The sequence below is a fragment of the Trachypithecus francoisi genome, unplaced genomic scaffold, assembly GCF_009764315.1.
Source record: "Trachypithecus francoisi isolate TF-2019V2 unplaced genomic scaffold, Tfra_2.0 Lachesis_group14, whole genome shotgun sequence".
In the NCBI taxonomy this organism is placed as follows: Eukaryota; Metazoa; Chordata; class Mammalia; order Primates; family Cercopithecidae; genus Trachypithecus; species Trachypithecus francoisi.
The window spans coordinates 48,405,751-48,422,267 of NW_022681459.1; the positions used below are offsets into that span (position 1 = coordinate 48,405,751).

At 46.8% G+C, this 16,517-nt stretch overlaps 1 protein-coding gene across 4 annotated transcripts in view; it reads right to left on the reverse strand.

Annotated features, from left to right (window-relative positions):
• THOC5 (THO complex 5) overlaps positions 1–15,550 on the reverse strand; it is a 43,342-nt gene extending 27,792 nt beyond the window's left edge. For 2 of the 4 annotated variants that reach the window (XM_033233156.1, XM_033233152.1), the window contains exons 1-6: positions 15,452–15,550; positions 12,005–12,136; positions 6,929–7,072; positions 5,897–6,010; positions 5,337–5,434; positions 1,882–2,028 (exon numbers count right to left, since the gene is read on the reverse strand). In XM_033233156.1, the coding sequence (XP_033089047.1) occupies positions 1,882–2,028; positions 5,337–5,434; positions 5,897–6,010; positions 6,929–7,072; positions 12,005–12,100 (599 nt within the window). In that variant the 5' untranslated portion in view covers positions 12,101–12,136; positions 15,452–15,550. Of the gene's footprint in view, positions 1–1,881; positions 2,029–5,336; positions 5,435–5,896; positions 6,011–6,928; positions 7,073–12,004; positions 12,137–13,522; positions 13,673–13,697; positions 13,717–14,026; positions 14,124–15,451 lie in introns of those variants that run through there. The other 2 variants (XM_033233154.1, XM_033233155.1) reach the window with 2 other exon arrangements.
• Positions 15,551–16,517: the final 967 nt, after the last annotated feature.

Here is a 16,517-nt window from a genome sequence, read left to right on the forward strand (position 1 = left end):
TAAAAATACAAAAATTAGCTGGGCATGGTGGAACATGCCTGTACTCCCAGCTACTCGGGAGGCTGAGAGGCAGGAGAATTGGTTGAACCAGGGAAGCAAAGATTGCAGTGAGCCGAGATTACGCCATTGCATTCTAGCCTGGGCGACAAGAGTGAAACTCCATGTCAAAAAAATAAATAAATAAAACTCTTTATTAGTATAGAAAAATTTATACCGAAAGTGTGACTTGAAGTATTATTTATGACAGCAAAAAAAAATGGAAACAACCAAAAATCCAATAGGGGAATAATTTTGGGAATTTTTCTATACACTAGGATATACACTAGAATGTTGCACAACCTCCTGAAATAATGTTTACAAAGCTTTATGCCACAGGCATACACTTATAGATAAGGGGGGGAAGGCAAAACACAGAATTAGATTTATGGTACAAAAGATAAGGTCTTCGGCATTAAAATTTCAAAGAGAGATCAGGCATGGTAACTCACACCTATAATCCCAGCACTTGGGGAGGCCAAGGTGGGAGAATCACTTGAAGCCAGGAGTTCAAGACCAGCTTGGGTAACAGAGTGAGACCCCTGCTCTACAAAAATAAAAATATTAGCCAGGCATGGTGGCAGGCACCCATAGTCCTGGCTACTTGGGAGGCTGAGGCAGAAGGATCGCTTGAGCCCAGGAGGTCAAGGCTGAAGTGAGTCGTGATCATGCCACAGCACTCCATCCTGAGCAAGAGTGAAATGCCATCTCTTTAAAAAAATAAAATAAAAAAGGGGGCCAGGCACAGTGGCTCACACCTGTAATCCCAGCACTTTGGGAGGCCAAGGCAGGCAGATCAGTTGAGGTCAGGAGTTCGAGATCAGCCTAGCCAACATGGTAAAACCCCGTCTCTACAAAAAAATACAAATAATAGATGGGCATTGGCCGGGTGCGGTGGCTCAAGCCTGTAATCCCAGCACTTTGGGAGGCTGAGACGGGCGGATCACGAGGTCAGGAGATCGAGACTATCCTCACTAACCCGGTGAAACCCCATCTCTACTAAAAAATACAAAAACTAGCCAGGCAAGGTGGTGGGCGCCTGTAGTCCCAGCTACTCGGGAGGCTGAGGCAGGAGAATGGCATAAACCCGGGAGGCGGAGCTTACAGTGAGCTGAGATCCGGCCACTGCACTCCAGCCTGGGTGACAGAGCGAGACTCCGTCTCAAAAAAAAAAAAAAAAATAGATGGGCGTGGTGGTGTGCACCTACCACCCAGCTCCTTGGGAGGTGGAGGACTGAGAATCACTTGAACCCGGGAGGTGGTGGTTGCAGTGAACTGAGGTCACGCCACTGCACTCCAGCCTGGGAGACAGAGTGAGACTCCATCTCAAAAAAAAAAAGCCCTTAAGCAATTATAACCCCAACCCCATCCATGATGAAGTTGGTAAAGTTTAAAATATTCAGTGTGAATTAATCATAAAATGGATTTGGTCTTAGAAACTATTCTGAGAGGCCGGGCGCGGTGGCTCAACCCTGTAATCCCAGCACTTTGGGAGGCCGAGACGGGCGGATCACGAGGTCAGGAGATCGAGACCATCCTGGCTAGCACGGTGAAACCCCGTCTCTACTAAAAAAATACAAAAAATTAGCCGGGCGAGATGGCGGGCACCTGTAATCCCAGCTACTGGGGAGGCTGAGGCGAGAGAATGGCGTAAACCCGGGAGGCGGAGCTTGCAGTGAGCTGAGATCTGGCCACTGCACTCCAGCCTGGGCGACAGAGCGAGACTCCGTCTCAACAAAAAAAGAAGCTATTCTGAGAGTTCCACAGTGCTTTGCTGCCTTATCCTGGGTCATGACAAAGCACTGACACTTTATGGTTAAAACGTCAGGAAGGAGGAAATGCTACCTTTTCCGCTGCTCCAGCTCCCAGTCCAGACGTGCCAGTGTTTGCTGGTGAGGGTCTCCCATGGTGACTTCGGCCTTGCTGATATCTGGTGGAGCCTCCTTATAAAACTCCTCTAAACTGACCAGATCAATTTCTTCGTGCTTTGACCTACAGACAAAAACATGACATCATGCTGCCGTTCTCAGGAAACCAAACTGTAGTTTAAGCAGGCCCAAAGTTACCCCCAACATATGCCTGCTTAGCCCTGGTCTACAACTACTTAGGATCCTGGAATCCAATCTTCTCCACAAATGCTCATTAGCAGATGTTTCAGTGTGGAGAAAGGTAGTTGACATGCCATAGGATCCTTACCCATGCTGTCCAACCTTTTTACCCAGGAATTAGCTAAAGTCTTGGAAGGGATTCTTATCAAATTTACAAATGTCTCCAAGCTGAGCAGCAGAGATAATAGCTAAAAAGTCAAAAAAAAAACACTACAGCCTGGGCCTAGGCTGTCAGGTTGAAACCAAGATATGTCATTTAACAGGAATAAATATAAGGGTCTGCACTTAAGTTCAAGACATTAGCTATGTAAGAATGGAACGAGGAAGACCCAGCACGGGCGAACTGGATGGAAAAACATCTAGAGGCTTAAACCGTTGCATGCATAGTGATTTACATGTTATAAAAGAAAAGAAATTCTGCCAGGCGCAGTAGCTCACTCCTGTAATCCCAGCACTTTGGGAAACTGAGGCAGGTGGATTACCTAAGGTTGGGAGTTTGAGACCAGCCTGACCAACAAGGTGAAACCCCATCTCTACTAAAAATTAGCCAGGCGTGGTGGTGCATGCCTGTAATCCCAGCTACTTGGGAGGGTGAGGCAGGAGAATCGCTTGAACCCAGGAGGCAGAGGTCGCAGTGAACCAAGATTGCACCATTGCACTCCAGCCTGGGTGACAGAGTGAGACTCCGTCTCAAAAAAATCTAACCCTCTTTGCTGCATTAACATAGTTGAGTGCTCAGGTTATGGTCAGATGACAGTAATAATAATAGCAGCTATCATATATTAATAAGCACCCACTATATGTCATCCTCACCTCATTCAAGCCTCACAACAACTCTTAAGAGGCGGGGAGTTTTAGTCTCCATTATTTGACTGAGATGGAGGCTTCTATCAGTAAGCAGCTTGCCCAAGGTCCACAGTTACGGAGTGGCCAAGCTGGGATTTGAACCCAGGATGTGTAACTTCAGGGCCTATGCTCCTTCCATGTGGCCGCCTGCCTCCCAACAGGCGTAAGTTCCACTATATTCTGGGTTTGTCAGTTTCCATTTGCATGATGATTACAGACCAGTGCATCACATTATTTTGTTTTTGATACCTTTTTAATTTGGAAATAGTTTAAGACTCCAAGAAGTTTCAAAAATAATACTGATAATTTATTTCCTCCCTGTATCCTTCACCCAAGTTCCCCTAATGATACTATCTTATCTAACCACATTATACATTGTCAAAACCAGGAACTGACAATGGTACAGTATTATTAACTCAAGTACAGACCTGATGCAGATTTCACCTTTATTCATATTTAACTTTTACTAGGTAATGATTTTGTGGAACAGATAAAGATGCCTCTCAAAAATCAGCATCAGGGATGGGCACGGTAGCTCATGCCTGTAATCCCAGCACTGTGGGAGGTCAAGACGGGTGGATCACCTGAGGTCAGGAGTTTGAGACCAGCCTGGCCAACATGGTGAAACCCTGTCTTTACTAAAAATTAGCCAGCTGTGGTGGCTCACGTCTGTAATCGCTTGAACCCGGGAGGCAGAGGTTGCAACGAGCCAAGATCACGCCACCACACTCCAACCTGGGCAACAGAGCGAGACTCTGTCTTAGAAAACAAAAAAAAAAAGAAAAAAAAAATCAGCATCAGGCCAGGCGTGGTGGCTCATACCTATAATCTTAGCATCTTGGGAGGCCAAGGTGGGTGGATCATTTGCAACCAGGAGTTTGAGACTAGCCCAACATGGCAAAACCCTATCACTACTAAAAATACAAAAAATTACCCAGGCGTGGTGGCGCACGCCAGTAGTCCCAGCTACTCAGGAGGCTGGAAGTCAAGGCTGCAGTGAGCCAGGACTATGCCACTGCACCAGCCTGGGTGACAGGAGTGAGATCCTGTCTCAAAAAAAAAACAAAACAAAAACAAAACAATCAGCATCATGATTATTAAAAATATTCCGGACCCAATGTCTAATGGGACCCCTGCACATGTCAAGTTTGAGATAAAAGCTGCTTTCAGTTTGCATAAACAGGTCTGATCAAGTGAGAACACTTTCCCTTCTCTTCCCGTTTACTCCTTCCCCCTTCTCATTTCTCAGCTTGGTTTTGAGGAAGGACATGGACAAATTGTAGTTTCTTCACCTGAAGGCAGCTAAGCAGCAAGAAATTCAGGTTCCAAAGAATAAAATCCATTTGCAAAAATGAATGCTGGGACTACAGAAAGGAAAACTGGGCCAAAAGGTTAAAAGCATATGACTGGAAGTGAGTTGCTCCCATACAATGTACCCTGGAATCAAACTGGTAATGTAAAGACCCCTGATAGAGAGACCTGCTTTTTACCAAGTGCAGAGCTCAAAACTCAAAAAGGTCAGACTTTTGAGATTCTTTATGCAGCCTGAAACCACGGCTTGCAATTCTCCCACATTCACCCTTGCAATTTGCCCTTCTCCCAGATCCTATAGTTGTCTTTTTTTTTTTTTTTTTTTGAGACGGAGTCTCGCTGTATCGCCTGGGCTGGAGTGCAGTGGCCAGATCTCAGCTCACTGCAAGCTCCACTGCCTCCCGGGTTCACGCCATTCTCTCGCCTCAGCCTTCCAAGTAGCTGGAACTACAGGCGCCCGCCACCTCGCTCGGCTAGTTTTTTTTGTATTTTTTAGTAGAGACGGAGTTTCACCATGTTAGCCAGGATGGTCTCGATCTCCTGACCTTGTGATCCACCCGTCTCGGCCTCCCAAAGTGCTGGGATTACAGGCTTGAGCCACCGCGCCCGGCCTGATCCTACAGTTTTCTAAGCTCATCAGATTTCTTTTTAAAGAGAGACTTAGGCCAGGCGTGGTGGCTCATGCCTGTAATCCCAGCACTTTGGGAGGCCAAGGCAGGAGGATCACCTGAGGTCAGGAGTTCGAGACCAGCCTGGCAAACATGGCAAAACCCCATCTCTACTAAAAATACAAAAATTAGCCAAGTGTAGTGGTGGGCGCCTGTAGTGGGAGGCTGAGGCAGGAGAATCGCTTAAACCCAGGAGGTGGAGGTTGCAGTGAGCTGAGATTCTGCCACTGCACTCCAGACTGGGTGACAGAGCAAGACTCCATCTCAAAAACAAACAAAAAAAAGAAACAGACTTACAGCGAGCTACATGGGAAAAAGCAATTACCGAGAGACCACATGTGCCAAAGCCCTGTCCTCCCGAACTCACTTAAACTCCAAACATTTGGTGATCTCCTTCTGTAGATGCATCACCTCATACAACAGGTTCTGGAGCTGCAGGTGATAGGCATCTACTTTCTGCTTAGCCTGAAAGGAGGATAAGATCAGAGGTGAGCAGGGCAAGTCAGGATGGGGCAGAGAAGAGGGTCAGCAAACTAAGAGAAGGTGTAAAGGGAATAAAGAAGGGGATGGGGCTGGGTGCAGTGGCTCACATCTGTAATCCCAGCACTTTGGGAGGCTGAGGCGGGTGGATCACCTGAGCTCAGGAGTTCAAGACAAGCCTGGCCAACAAGGTGAAACCCCATCTCTACTAAAAACTACAAAAATGAGCCGGGCATGGTGGTGGTGGCAGGCGCCTGTAATCCCAGCTACTTGGGAGGCTGAGGCAGGAGAACTGCTTGAAGCTGGGAGGCAGAGGATGCGGTGAGCCAAGATCGAGATTGTGCCAATGGACTCTAGCCTGGGGGACAGAACGAGACTGTCTCCAAAAAAAAAGAAAGGGATGAGGAGGAGAAAGGAGGAAGGTTAATTAAACCTTTTAACTCCTACCTCGTGGGTCTGATCTCTTCCTTTCTTCAACCTGATGTGGGCTAATCGGTTAAGCTTCTTTAGAGTCATGAAATGCACACAGCTCTGAATCCTCCGTTCTTCGATTTCGATTGCCTGTGAGCAAAGAAAACAGTAAAGCCCACTGATGACAGGGGCTCGCTCAGCTTCCTTCCGTCCCTCACCACTGACCCATCCTCATCTGGGGCCAAACACAGGCAATGGAGGGAGCCCAGAACCATGAGAAAAGTCATGAAGAAAATAAGAGGGATGGTTATATAAGGAAAACGCTTAAGAATCTCAGGCAAAAAAAAAAAGCAATTTCTGCTTGGACTACAGTAACAGGAATTGAAGATGGAATAAAGGCAGCGAAGGCACAATCTGTCTCTACAGATTCTAAGCAGAGATCCCGGCAATAGTAACATCTTGCCATAAAATTTGACCTCTATAAATAACATTACAGGATAACTTAAATGGAAAATAACAGAATTATAGCCATAAAGCTTGGCTACAATAGATTGAATGCAATAATCGTAACAAAACTTGTCAGCATAGGCATGAATATGTGCAATTCCTGGAAAAAAAATGGATTTTTAAAAACTTATCTATCAAGTTTTTAGTCACATTGTTTAATTTATCTGCCCCTAAAACCTCATTTATTCACTTACTATTAATGATAATTTCATTTTTGGTATCTATAATTTACTTATACATATAAATCTTTGTATCAAGCAAATGTATAAGTACCATCATTTCTCAACACCTAGCAAAATGCCTGGCACTTAATAAATATTAATTGGATAAATGATCAAATTAGGGAAAAAATTAATTATCCTGTACTTTCAGTACTGTAATTGGTACTGAGTGGTAATGAGAAGTTCCAATAAATTAATAGGTTTTGAGAGCCCTGAGGCTCCAGTCACCTGATCATGGCTAGGACAGAAGACCAAGATCAGGAAGGGCCCTGGTAGGTGCAAAAACAGCCTCATCTATGCATACCCACCAGGTTCACGGCCACGTGGTCCCCCTTCTTACCACATCCTTGCCACCCCTGCTCTTCAAGTCTTGGATCTCGGCCATCAGCCTCTGTAGCTCCTGGCAGGTGTACTTGTATAACTCATAGTCTCTGCCAGGGTCCCGCAGATCCACCTCGGCCTCCTCACTGTAGTATTTACCTTCCTGTAGAGGTAAGGATAAAGGCTCTGTGTGCAAGAGGTAAAAGTCTCCCTGTTGGGATCAGGGACACTTGGCTGACATCTCTGGTTAGATAAAAACAGTAACAATGAAGCCCCAATCAAGTCTCTAAAAGATCTGGTCCTTAAATCAAATGCTTTTCTTCTCTTCAAAATAGAAACCTCTTTTGCTTTCTGATTGCAGAGTAATGCATGCCTGATGTCAAAGATTCAGAATATACAGAGTAGTATCAAAAAGAAAACGGAAAAATTGCCTATAATTTCACCTCTCAGTCCGAAACAACACCACTGTGAAGACTGTGGATAAATAAACATTTTATTTGTAAACAAAACGGGATCATATCATCTGTGCTGTTAAGTGCAACTTCCCATCTGTATTAGTCCACTTTCATGCTGCCAATAAAGACACACCTGAAACTGGGAACAAAAAAAGGTTTAATTGGACTTACAGTTCCACATAGCTGAGAAGGCCTCAGAATCATGGTGGGAGGTGAAAGGCACTTCTTACGTGGTGGCAGCAAGAGAAAAATGAGGAGGAAGCAAAAGCAGAAACCCCTTATAAACCCATCAGATGTCGCGAGACTTATTCACTATCATGAGAATAGCACGAGAAGGACTGGCTCTCATGATTCAATTACCTCCCTCTGGGTCCCTCCCACAACATGTGCCAATTCTGGGCAGATACAATTAAAGTTGAGATTTGAATCCCAAACCATATCATTCCGCCCCTGGCCCCTCCAAATCTCATGTCCTCACATTTCAAAACCAATCATGCCTTCCCAACAGTCGCCCAAAGTCTTAACTCATTTCAGCATTAACCCAAAAGTCCACAGTCCAAAATCTCATCTGAGACAAGGCAAGCCCCTTCCACCTATGAGCCTATAAAATCAAAAGCAAGTTAGTTACTTCCTAGACACAATGGGGGTACAATGGGGGTAAATACAGCCATTCCAAATGGGAGAAATTGGCCAAAACAAAGGGGTTACAGGGCCCATGCAAGTCCAAAATCCAGTGGGGCAGTCAAATTTTAAAGCTCCAAAATGATCTCCTTTGACTCCAAGTCTCATATCCAGGTCATGCTGATGTAAAAGGTGGGTTCCCATGGTCTTGGGCAGCTCTGCCCCTGTGGCTTTGCAGGATACATTCTCCCTCCCTCCTGGCTGCTTTCATGGGCTGGCGTTGAGTGTCTGCAGCTTTTCCAGGTGCATGGTGCAAGCCGTTGGTGGATCTACCATTCTAGGATCTGGAGGGACGGTGGCCCTCTTCTCACAATTCCACTAGGCAGTGCCTCAGTAGGGACGCTGTGTGTGGGCTCTAACCCCACATTTCCCTTCCACACTGCCCTAGCAGAGGTTCTCCATGAGCGTGCCGGCAGCAAACTTTTGCCTGGGAATCCGGGCGTCTCCATACATCTGAAATCCAGGTGGAGCAAACCTCCATTCTTGACTTCTGTGTACCCACAGGCTCAACACCACGCGGAAGCTGCCAAAGCTTGGGGCTTCCACCCTCTGAAGCTATAGCCCAAGCTCTACATTGGCTCCTTTCAGCCATGCCTAGAGTGGCTGGGACACAGGGCACCAAGTCCCTAGGCTGCATACAGCACAGGGACCCTGGGACTGGCCCACAAAACCACTTTTTCCTCCTGGGCCTGCGATGGGAGGGGCTGCCATGAAGGTCTCTGACAAGGCCTAGAGACATTTTCCCCATGGTGTTGGAAATTAACATTAGGCTTCCTGCTACTTATGCAAATTTCTGAAACCAACTTGAATTTCTCCTCAAAGAACGGGTTTTTCTTTTCTTTCTTTTTTTTTATTTTTTATTTTTTTTTGAGACAGAGTCTCAGTCTTGTCGCCCACGCTGGAGTGCAGCGGCGTGATCTCAGTTAACTGCAACCTCCGCCTTCCAGGTTCAGGCAATTCTCCTGCTTCAGGCTCATGGGTAGCTGGGATTACAGGCACCTGCCACCAGGCCCGGCTAATTTCTGTATTTCTAGTAGAGATGGGGTTTCACCATGTTGCCCAGGCCAGTCTTGAACTCCTGACCCCAAGTGATCTGCCCACCTCAGCCTCCCAAAGTGCTGGGATTACAGGCGTGAGCCACTGCGCATAACCCGGTCACCTTTTGAATGATTTGCTGCTTAGAAATTTCTTCCACCGGATACCCTAAATCATCTCTCTCAAGTTCAAAGTTCCACAAATCTCTAGAGCAGGGGCAAATGTCTCCAGTCTCTTTGCTAAAACACAACAAGAGTCACCTTTGCTCCAGTTCCCAACAAGTTCCTTCTCTCCATCTGAGATCACCTCAGGCTGGACCTTATTGTTCATATTATCATCAATCTTTTTTTTTTTTTTTTGGGATGGAGTCTCACCGTGTCGCTCAGGTTGGAGCGCAGTGGCATGATCTTGGCTCACTGCAACCTCCACTTCCTTGGTTCAAGCAATTCTCTGCCTCAACCTCCCGAGTAGCTGGGATTACAGGCGCCCACTACCATGCCCGGCTAATTTTTTCGTATTTTTAATAGAGACAGGGTTTCACCATCTTAGCCAGGCTGGTCTTGAACTCCTGACCTCATGATCCACCTGCCTCAGCGTCCCAAAGTACTGGGATTACAGGCGTTAGCCACCATGTCCAGTCCATTATCAGTATTTTTGTCAAAGCCATTCAACAAGTCTCTAGAAGGTTCCAAACTTTCCCACATTTTCCTGTCTTCTTCTGAGCCCTCTAAACTGTTCCAACCTCTGCCTGTTACTTAGGGCCAAAGTTGCTTTCACATTTTCAGGTATCTTTTCAGCAACCCCCCAACTCTACTGGTATGAATCTACTGTATTAGTTCGTTTTCATGCTGCTGATAGACACACCTGAAATTGGGAACAAAAAGAGGTTTAATTGGACTTACAGTTCCACATGGCTGGGGAGGCCTCAGAAACATGGCAAGAGGTAAAAAGCACTTTTTACATGACGGCGGCAAGAGAAAAATAAGGAGGAAGCAAAAGCAGAAACCCCTGATAAGCCCATCAGATCTTGTGAGGCTTATTCACTATAAGAACAGCATGGGAAAGACCGGCCCCCATGACTCAATTACCTCCTCATATGTCCCTCCCACAACACGTGGCAATTCTGGGAGATACAATTCAAGATGAGATTTGAGTGGGGACATGGCCAAACCATATGACCATCCCAATAAATACAGATCTCAATCAAAATGGCTGCATGGCAGTCTACTATAGAGAGGAATTCCAGCTGGGTGCGGGGTGACTCACACCTATAATCCTAATACCTTGGGAGGCCAAGGCAGGCAGACCACTTAAGCTCAGGCATTTGAGACCACCCTGGGCAACGTGGCAAAGCCCCATATTTACAAAAAATACAAAATTAGCTGGGCATGGTGGCACACAGCTGTGGTCCCAGCTACTTGGAAGACTGAGGTGGGAGGATCGCTTAAGCCCAGGAGAGGGAGTCAGCAGTCAGCCAAAATCGTGCCACTGTACTCTGGCATGAGTGACAGAGTGAGACCCTGTCTCAAAAAAATTTTTTTTTAAATAGCTAAGTCACAAAGGAAGTTGACAGATTCAAGGACAGAGAAACAGACAAAATGAAGAAAAGAACCTGCTGACCACGAGCTCTCAGGCCGTAACAGTAACATTATTTTGAATCGAATTAGAAATATATGAATATACATATATATATTTTTTGGAGACAAAAGTCTCGCTCTATTGCCCAGGCTGGAATGCAGTGACGTCATCTCGGCTCATGGCAACCTCTGCCTACTGGGCTCAAGTGATTCTCCTGCTTCAGCCTCCCAAGTAGCTGGGATTACAGGAGTGCACCACCACGGCTGGCCAAAATATATGAATATATTCTTTTTTTTTTTTTTTTTGAGAGAGAGTCTCGCTCTGCCCCCCTAGGCTGGAGTGCAGTGGTGTAATCTCGGCTCACTGCAAGCTGCACCTCCCAGGTTTACGCTAGTCTCCTGCCTCAGCCTCCTGAGTAGCTGGGACTACAGGCTCCCACCATGACGCCTGGCTAATTTTTTTTTTGTATTTTTAGTAGAGACTGGGTTTCACTGTGTTAGCCAGGATGGTCTCGATCTCCTGACCTCGTGATCCGCCTGCCTCAGCCTCCCAAAGTGCTGAGATTACAGGTGTGAGCCACCGTGCCCGACCATGAATATATTCTTGTAAGAAATTCAAAGTTTAAAATCTCCTTGACCACCTGCCTCCACACCTACTTCCTCCCAAGATTTAGGCACTGTTACCAGTTTGATGTGTATCTTTCCAGATCTTTCCTATTTACTTACATATACAGGTACCCATAGAAATTTATAGTTCTCCTTTTGGGTGAGTCTTTTCTATTTTTTAACATAAAGGGTTCACATCACACATGCTATGCTCTGGCTTTCTTCTTACACTTAACACTTTCTCTTGGAGATCTTTCCTTGTCCTTACACACATACCACACATACTGACTTCCTTCTTTTTAACTGTTCCATAATATCCCATAGTGTGGCTATACCATAGTGGAGTCACTCTTTTTTTTTTGGAGACAGAATTTGCAGGTATTGTCTCAGCAGCGCACCCTGGGTTTCAACATATCTGAAGCTCCAGTGCCATGCTGCAGATAGACTGCCTTCTTCTGACCATCAGGAAAACTGGAGACATATATCATACTGGAAAACATTCTCTGTGCAGGTGCTAATCATGTCTAATACAGGCTTGTTGGTTTTGGAGATGCTGCAGCTAAACCAGATGTGGACACTCAGGTTTTGTGAAGAAACGGGAATCCCAGTCACCTGATCAAGTGGAAGCCACCAAAAAGTTGTACCTGGTAGATGCGACCCCGAGCTGCTGTAAACACATAGCCAGGTGCTTGGCCATGAGATGTAATTTCTCAGCGCCATGGCAACCCTGACTGATCTCACCTGCTCAGTGTCAGATCGATTCCGCTTTCCTTCAGCTGGGGCTCCATCACTTCGGATGACTTTGGGCTTCCGTTTTTTGCTGGATTCTGATGACATGGTTGTTCCTTGATGTCAGGAGGAAACAGCAGAGACCTGTTAAGAAGAGAAAGCTTTTGAGATTCTTCTGGAGTCATAACACTGAAGCCGAACTAGCAGTTCTGGCCACTTATAGACTTGGTAACTCAAGAAAGTCATTTAACCCCTCAAAGCCTCAATTTAACCCTCTATAATACAACAGGGAAACATCCCTCAGCCCATCCAAAACAAACTCCACCGCCTTTTATAAAAAGGCATCACCACCCACCCCCACTGATCTCGGAATCATCCTCTTCAACCTCTCCCTTCCCTGCCTTCACCCACAATCCTGCTCCACACCCTCCACAGAAGAGACCTGCATTCAAGGGTTCGCCCAACTATCCAGGCACCATGTGTCTCTCCATCTCAACACTCTATTCCAGGCCCTCCACATTACTCTCTCTCAACAGGACTACTCTCAACAGTCTTGCCCAACAATACTGTCTAAATTCTCTTTCTTAAAAAAGACCAACCTAATTAATGACTCTCCTGTTTCAAAACTTTTGCTGGCTCTTCATAATGCACTGAATATCCATATTCCCTGACCTGTTATAAAGACCCTTGATGGTTTGTCCCCAACCCATCTTCCCAACTTCATTTCTTGCATTCCCATTCTTACCGACCTTCCCACTGTCCCCAACCTCTGCTCCTGGCTGCAACTGCACCCTGCAATCCCAGTTCTCCAAACACTCCACGTCCTTTCCCCTGCTTGCAAAGATCTTCCTCCCTATATCCTTCAAGACTAAGCAAAGCTGATCTGCTCTAGGAAGCCTGTCAGGTCTCCCCAAAGCACTCTTTTGGCTACTTTGGGTACACTGTTAGGGAATTTATCTCTATGAATCGTTCACCTGTCTTCCCATGTAGATTGTGAGCTCTACCCTCTTCCCCCGAGTCTTGCAGAGTGCTCCATAAATTAGTATCCAAACTCTTCAGTCTGGCATTTAAACGCACTCCCAGTACTACTGGGATCACTGTGTGCTGGGCCTTGATCTAAGCACTGTATGGGTACGTTCTCATTTGCTCCTTATAACAAACTTTTCAGATAAGAACTACCACCATTTTACAGATGACAAAACTGAGGCTCTCAAGGGGAATTACTTGCCCAAGGTCACATGACTACTATGCTAAAATCTGGATCTATCCAATCAATGCCATACTGGTGCTCTTAACTACACTGTTACGCCTCCTAGTCCTGCCAGCATCTCATCTAGTGATGCCATCGACTCCCAGGTTGATTCTAGAATTTAAAGTATCGAACTTACATTTCATGGGGCTCTAGGGTCACAAAGCATCCTCCCTTGTTGCCTCACCACAGCCTCCTGAAGTGGGCAGCACTGTCCCCTTTACCTTAATCTATCTTGGTCTGTCACCCAAGCTGGAGTGCAGTGGCACAATCATACTCACTGAAGCTTCCACCTCCCTGACTTGAGGCAGCCAATAGTTTGTCATGGTAAAAATCAGAGAGCCCTGAACTGGAATCTCCATTCTACTCTTTCACGGCCATGAGTCCCCGGACAAGTCACTTCACTTTTCTCTGGGTCTGCTTCCTCACACATCAAATGAGAATAACAGTCCCTACCACAGGGGTTGTTGTGGACTTTTTTTTTTTTTTTTTTTGAGACGGAGTCTTGCTCTGTCGCCCAGGCTGGAGTGCAGTGGCCGGATCTCTGCTCACTGCAAGCTCCGCCTCCAGGTTCACGCCATTCTCCTGCCTCAGCCTCCGGAGTAGCTGGGACTACAGGCGCCCACCACCTCGCCCGGCTAGTTTTTTGCATTTTTTAGTAGAGACGAGGTTTCACCGTGTTAGCCAGGATGGTCTCGATCTCCTGACCTCGTGATCCGCCCGTCTCGGCCTCCCAAAGTGCTGGGATTACAGGCTTGAGCCACCGCGCCCAGCCTGTTGTGGATTTTAACACAGGAGGCATTCCACTGGGGAAGGTGATGAAGATGACCTGGGACTGTGGTTTCAGATGATGCATAGGTGATCTTAAATAATGCTGAACACCTAAGGAGAAAGTTAATCCCTTTTCAATTCTTTTTTGAAACTTCTGATTGCTTCAAGGAGAACATCTAAGTTCCCTAGTTTGTCTTTAACATCTATGAATACCAATGTTCCTTTGTAACAAAAGAACTCTATCCCACAGCCTTAAACAACAAAATCTAGCCAGAATTTAATAATGATCTATTTTCATTATATTAACTATATTAATTTTTACCTTCTACATAAAACAAGAGAAAGCAGCTTTCCATTTCTGGTGGAGAGATTTCAAGTTTTCTCTCAAAGTCAATTTTTAGTTTCAAAAGTGACTTGGCTGGGCGCAGTGGCTCACACCTGTAATCCCAGCACTTTGGGAGGCTGAGGCAGGTGGATTACCTGAGGTCAGGAGTTCAAGACCAGCCTGGCCAAAATGGTGAAACCCCGTCTCTACCAAAAATACAAAAATTAGCCGAGTGTGGAGGCGTGCGCCTGTAAGCTCAGCTACTCAGGAGGCTGAGGTAGGAGAACCACCTGAACCCGGGAGGCAGAGGTTGCAATGAGCCGAGATCGCGGCCACTTCACTCCCGCCTGGGAGACAGAGCGAGATTCAGTCTCAACAACAACAAAAAAAGTGACTGGGCTCACACCTGTAATCTCAACACTTTGGGAAGCCAAGGCAAGCAGAGGCGAAAGAATCGCTTGAGCCCAGGAGTTCAAGACCAGAGTGGGAAACAGAGCGAGACCCCATTTTCAGAAAAAATTTAAAAATTAGCCTAGTGTGGTGGCGCACACCTGTGGTCCCAAGCTACTCTGGAGGCTGGGGTGGGAGGATGGCTTGAACCCAAAAGTTCCAGGCTGCAGTGAGCTATGATCGCTCAGTCTTGACAACAGAGACCCCGTTGCAAAAAAAAAAAAAAAAAAAAATTTGGACTGGATTAAAAATTTTAGTAAACGGTAGTACAGGCGGTAAGTTGATCTGGCAAAGCCTACAAAGATGGGAACTGAAAGGCTTAAGTGTGAGAAATCCTGACTTTGGCAACACAGTAGAGTGCCTGGCACACAGAAGAGCACATTATACGTGAGCTGTTACCATCACCACCACCCCCCCCTCCGCCCCCATCAGGCTACATTATCACGACCAAGAGGCTCCAACGTGAAGCCTGAGGATGCTGCAGGGAACACTTTTCGGATGAGGTAACAGCGCAGCGCCGAGGGGCCGGGGACCGCCGGTAGTGAGGGAGGAGAACCCGGGTCAGACCCAGCCCAGGGGTGCCCTTTGGGCGATCAGCACCTCAGTCCCGGAGCGCCCGGCCCCGCCCCATATCCCAGCCCCGCTGCCCTAGTCCCCTCCTCACCTCACAGCTCCGCGAACCTGGAACCGGGAGCAAGCCACTTCCGGAGGCGGAGCAAAGGCGCCCCGCGCACCATAGAGAAGAGGAAGTAAGGAAAGGGCGGCAGACCGGAAGCGAGGCGTGGAGGCCGGAAACTGAGTGCGGAGGCCCCCGAGGGAGGTGGGGGCGTGGTGAGGCGGTAAAGAAGAGACAAAGATATCCGTTTTTCGTTCACTGTCCGAGGGCCTAAGGCAGTGCCCAGCAACTAGTGGGCGCTCCGCGAAGTAGTTGAATTAATGTTGTGTTATGTCCAAGATAACACGAAAGAACTTGGCAGCGGCCGGAAAGATTTGGGCCCTAGAGGATTTGCATCTATAACGTTGCTTCTTAATTATTATTTTCAGCACAATATGCCACACAAGTGAAGGCAACAAGTCAGGGAGGGCATTAACCTCATTTTACACTTGGGTTTTTGAGGAGTGCGTCACCAGTTTCTCCATTTTAGACCTGACTTGCCCAGGACAGAGAGTCACAACTCTAACGCAATATTTGAAAGCTTCTAATGCAGTATTTGAAAGCTTCAAGTGTTTCCTACCCCCTGGTACAAATAGGGTCGATTTTTTCGTGTAAATCCTACTTATCTGGAGCTAGTAACATGTGTCCTGAATCCCTGGTTGTACAGGGCCAGTTCCTTCTTCCCTGGAGCAAGAAGGAAAATACTGGCTTTTTTTTTTTTGAGACAGAGTTTTGCTCTGTCGCCCAGGCTGAAGTGCAGTGGTGCAGTCTCGGCTCACTGCAACCTCTGACTCCAGGGCTTAAACAATTGTCCTGCCTCAGCCTCCCAAGTAGCTGGGATTACAGGCATGCACCACCATGCCCAGCTAATTTTTGTATTTTTAGTAGAGACACGGTTTCACCATGTTGCCCAGGCTGGTCTTGAACTCCTGACCTCACTCAAGTGATCTGTCCACCTCGGACTCCCAAAGTGCTGGGATTATAGGCATGAGCCACCATGCCCAGCCAGTACTGACTGTTGAGAATAGCTCAAGAACACAGTACCCTCCAGGAGGGTAGATCTGCCATGTGGGAC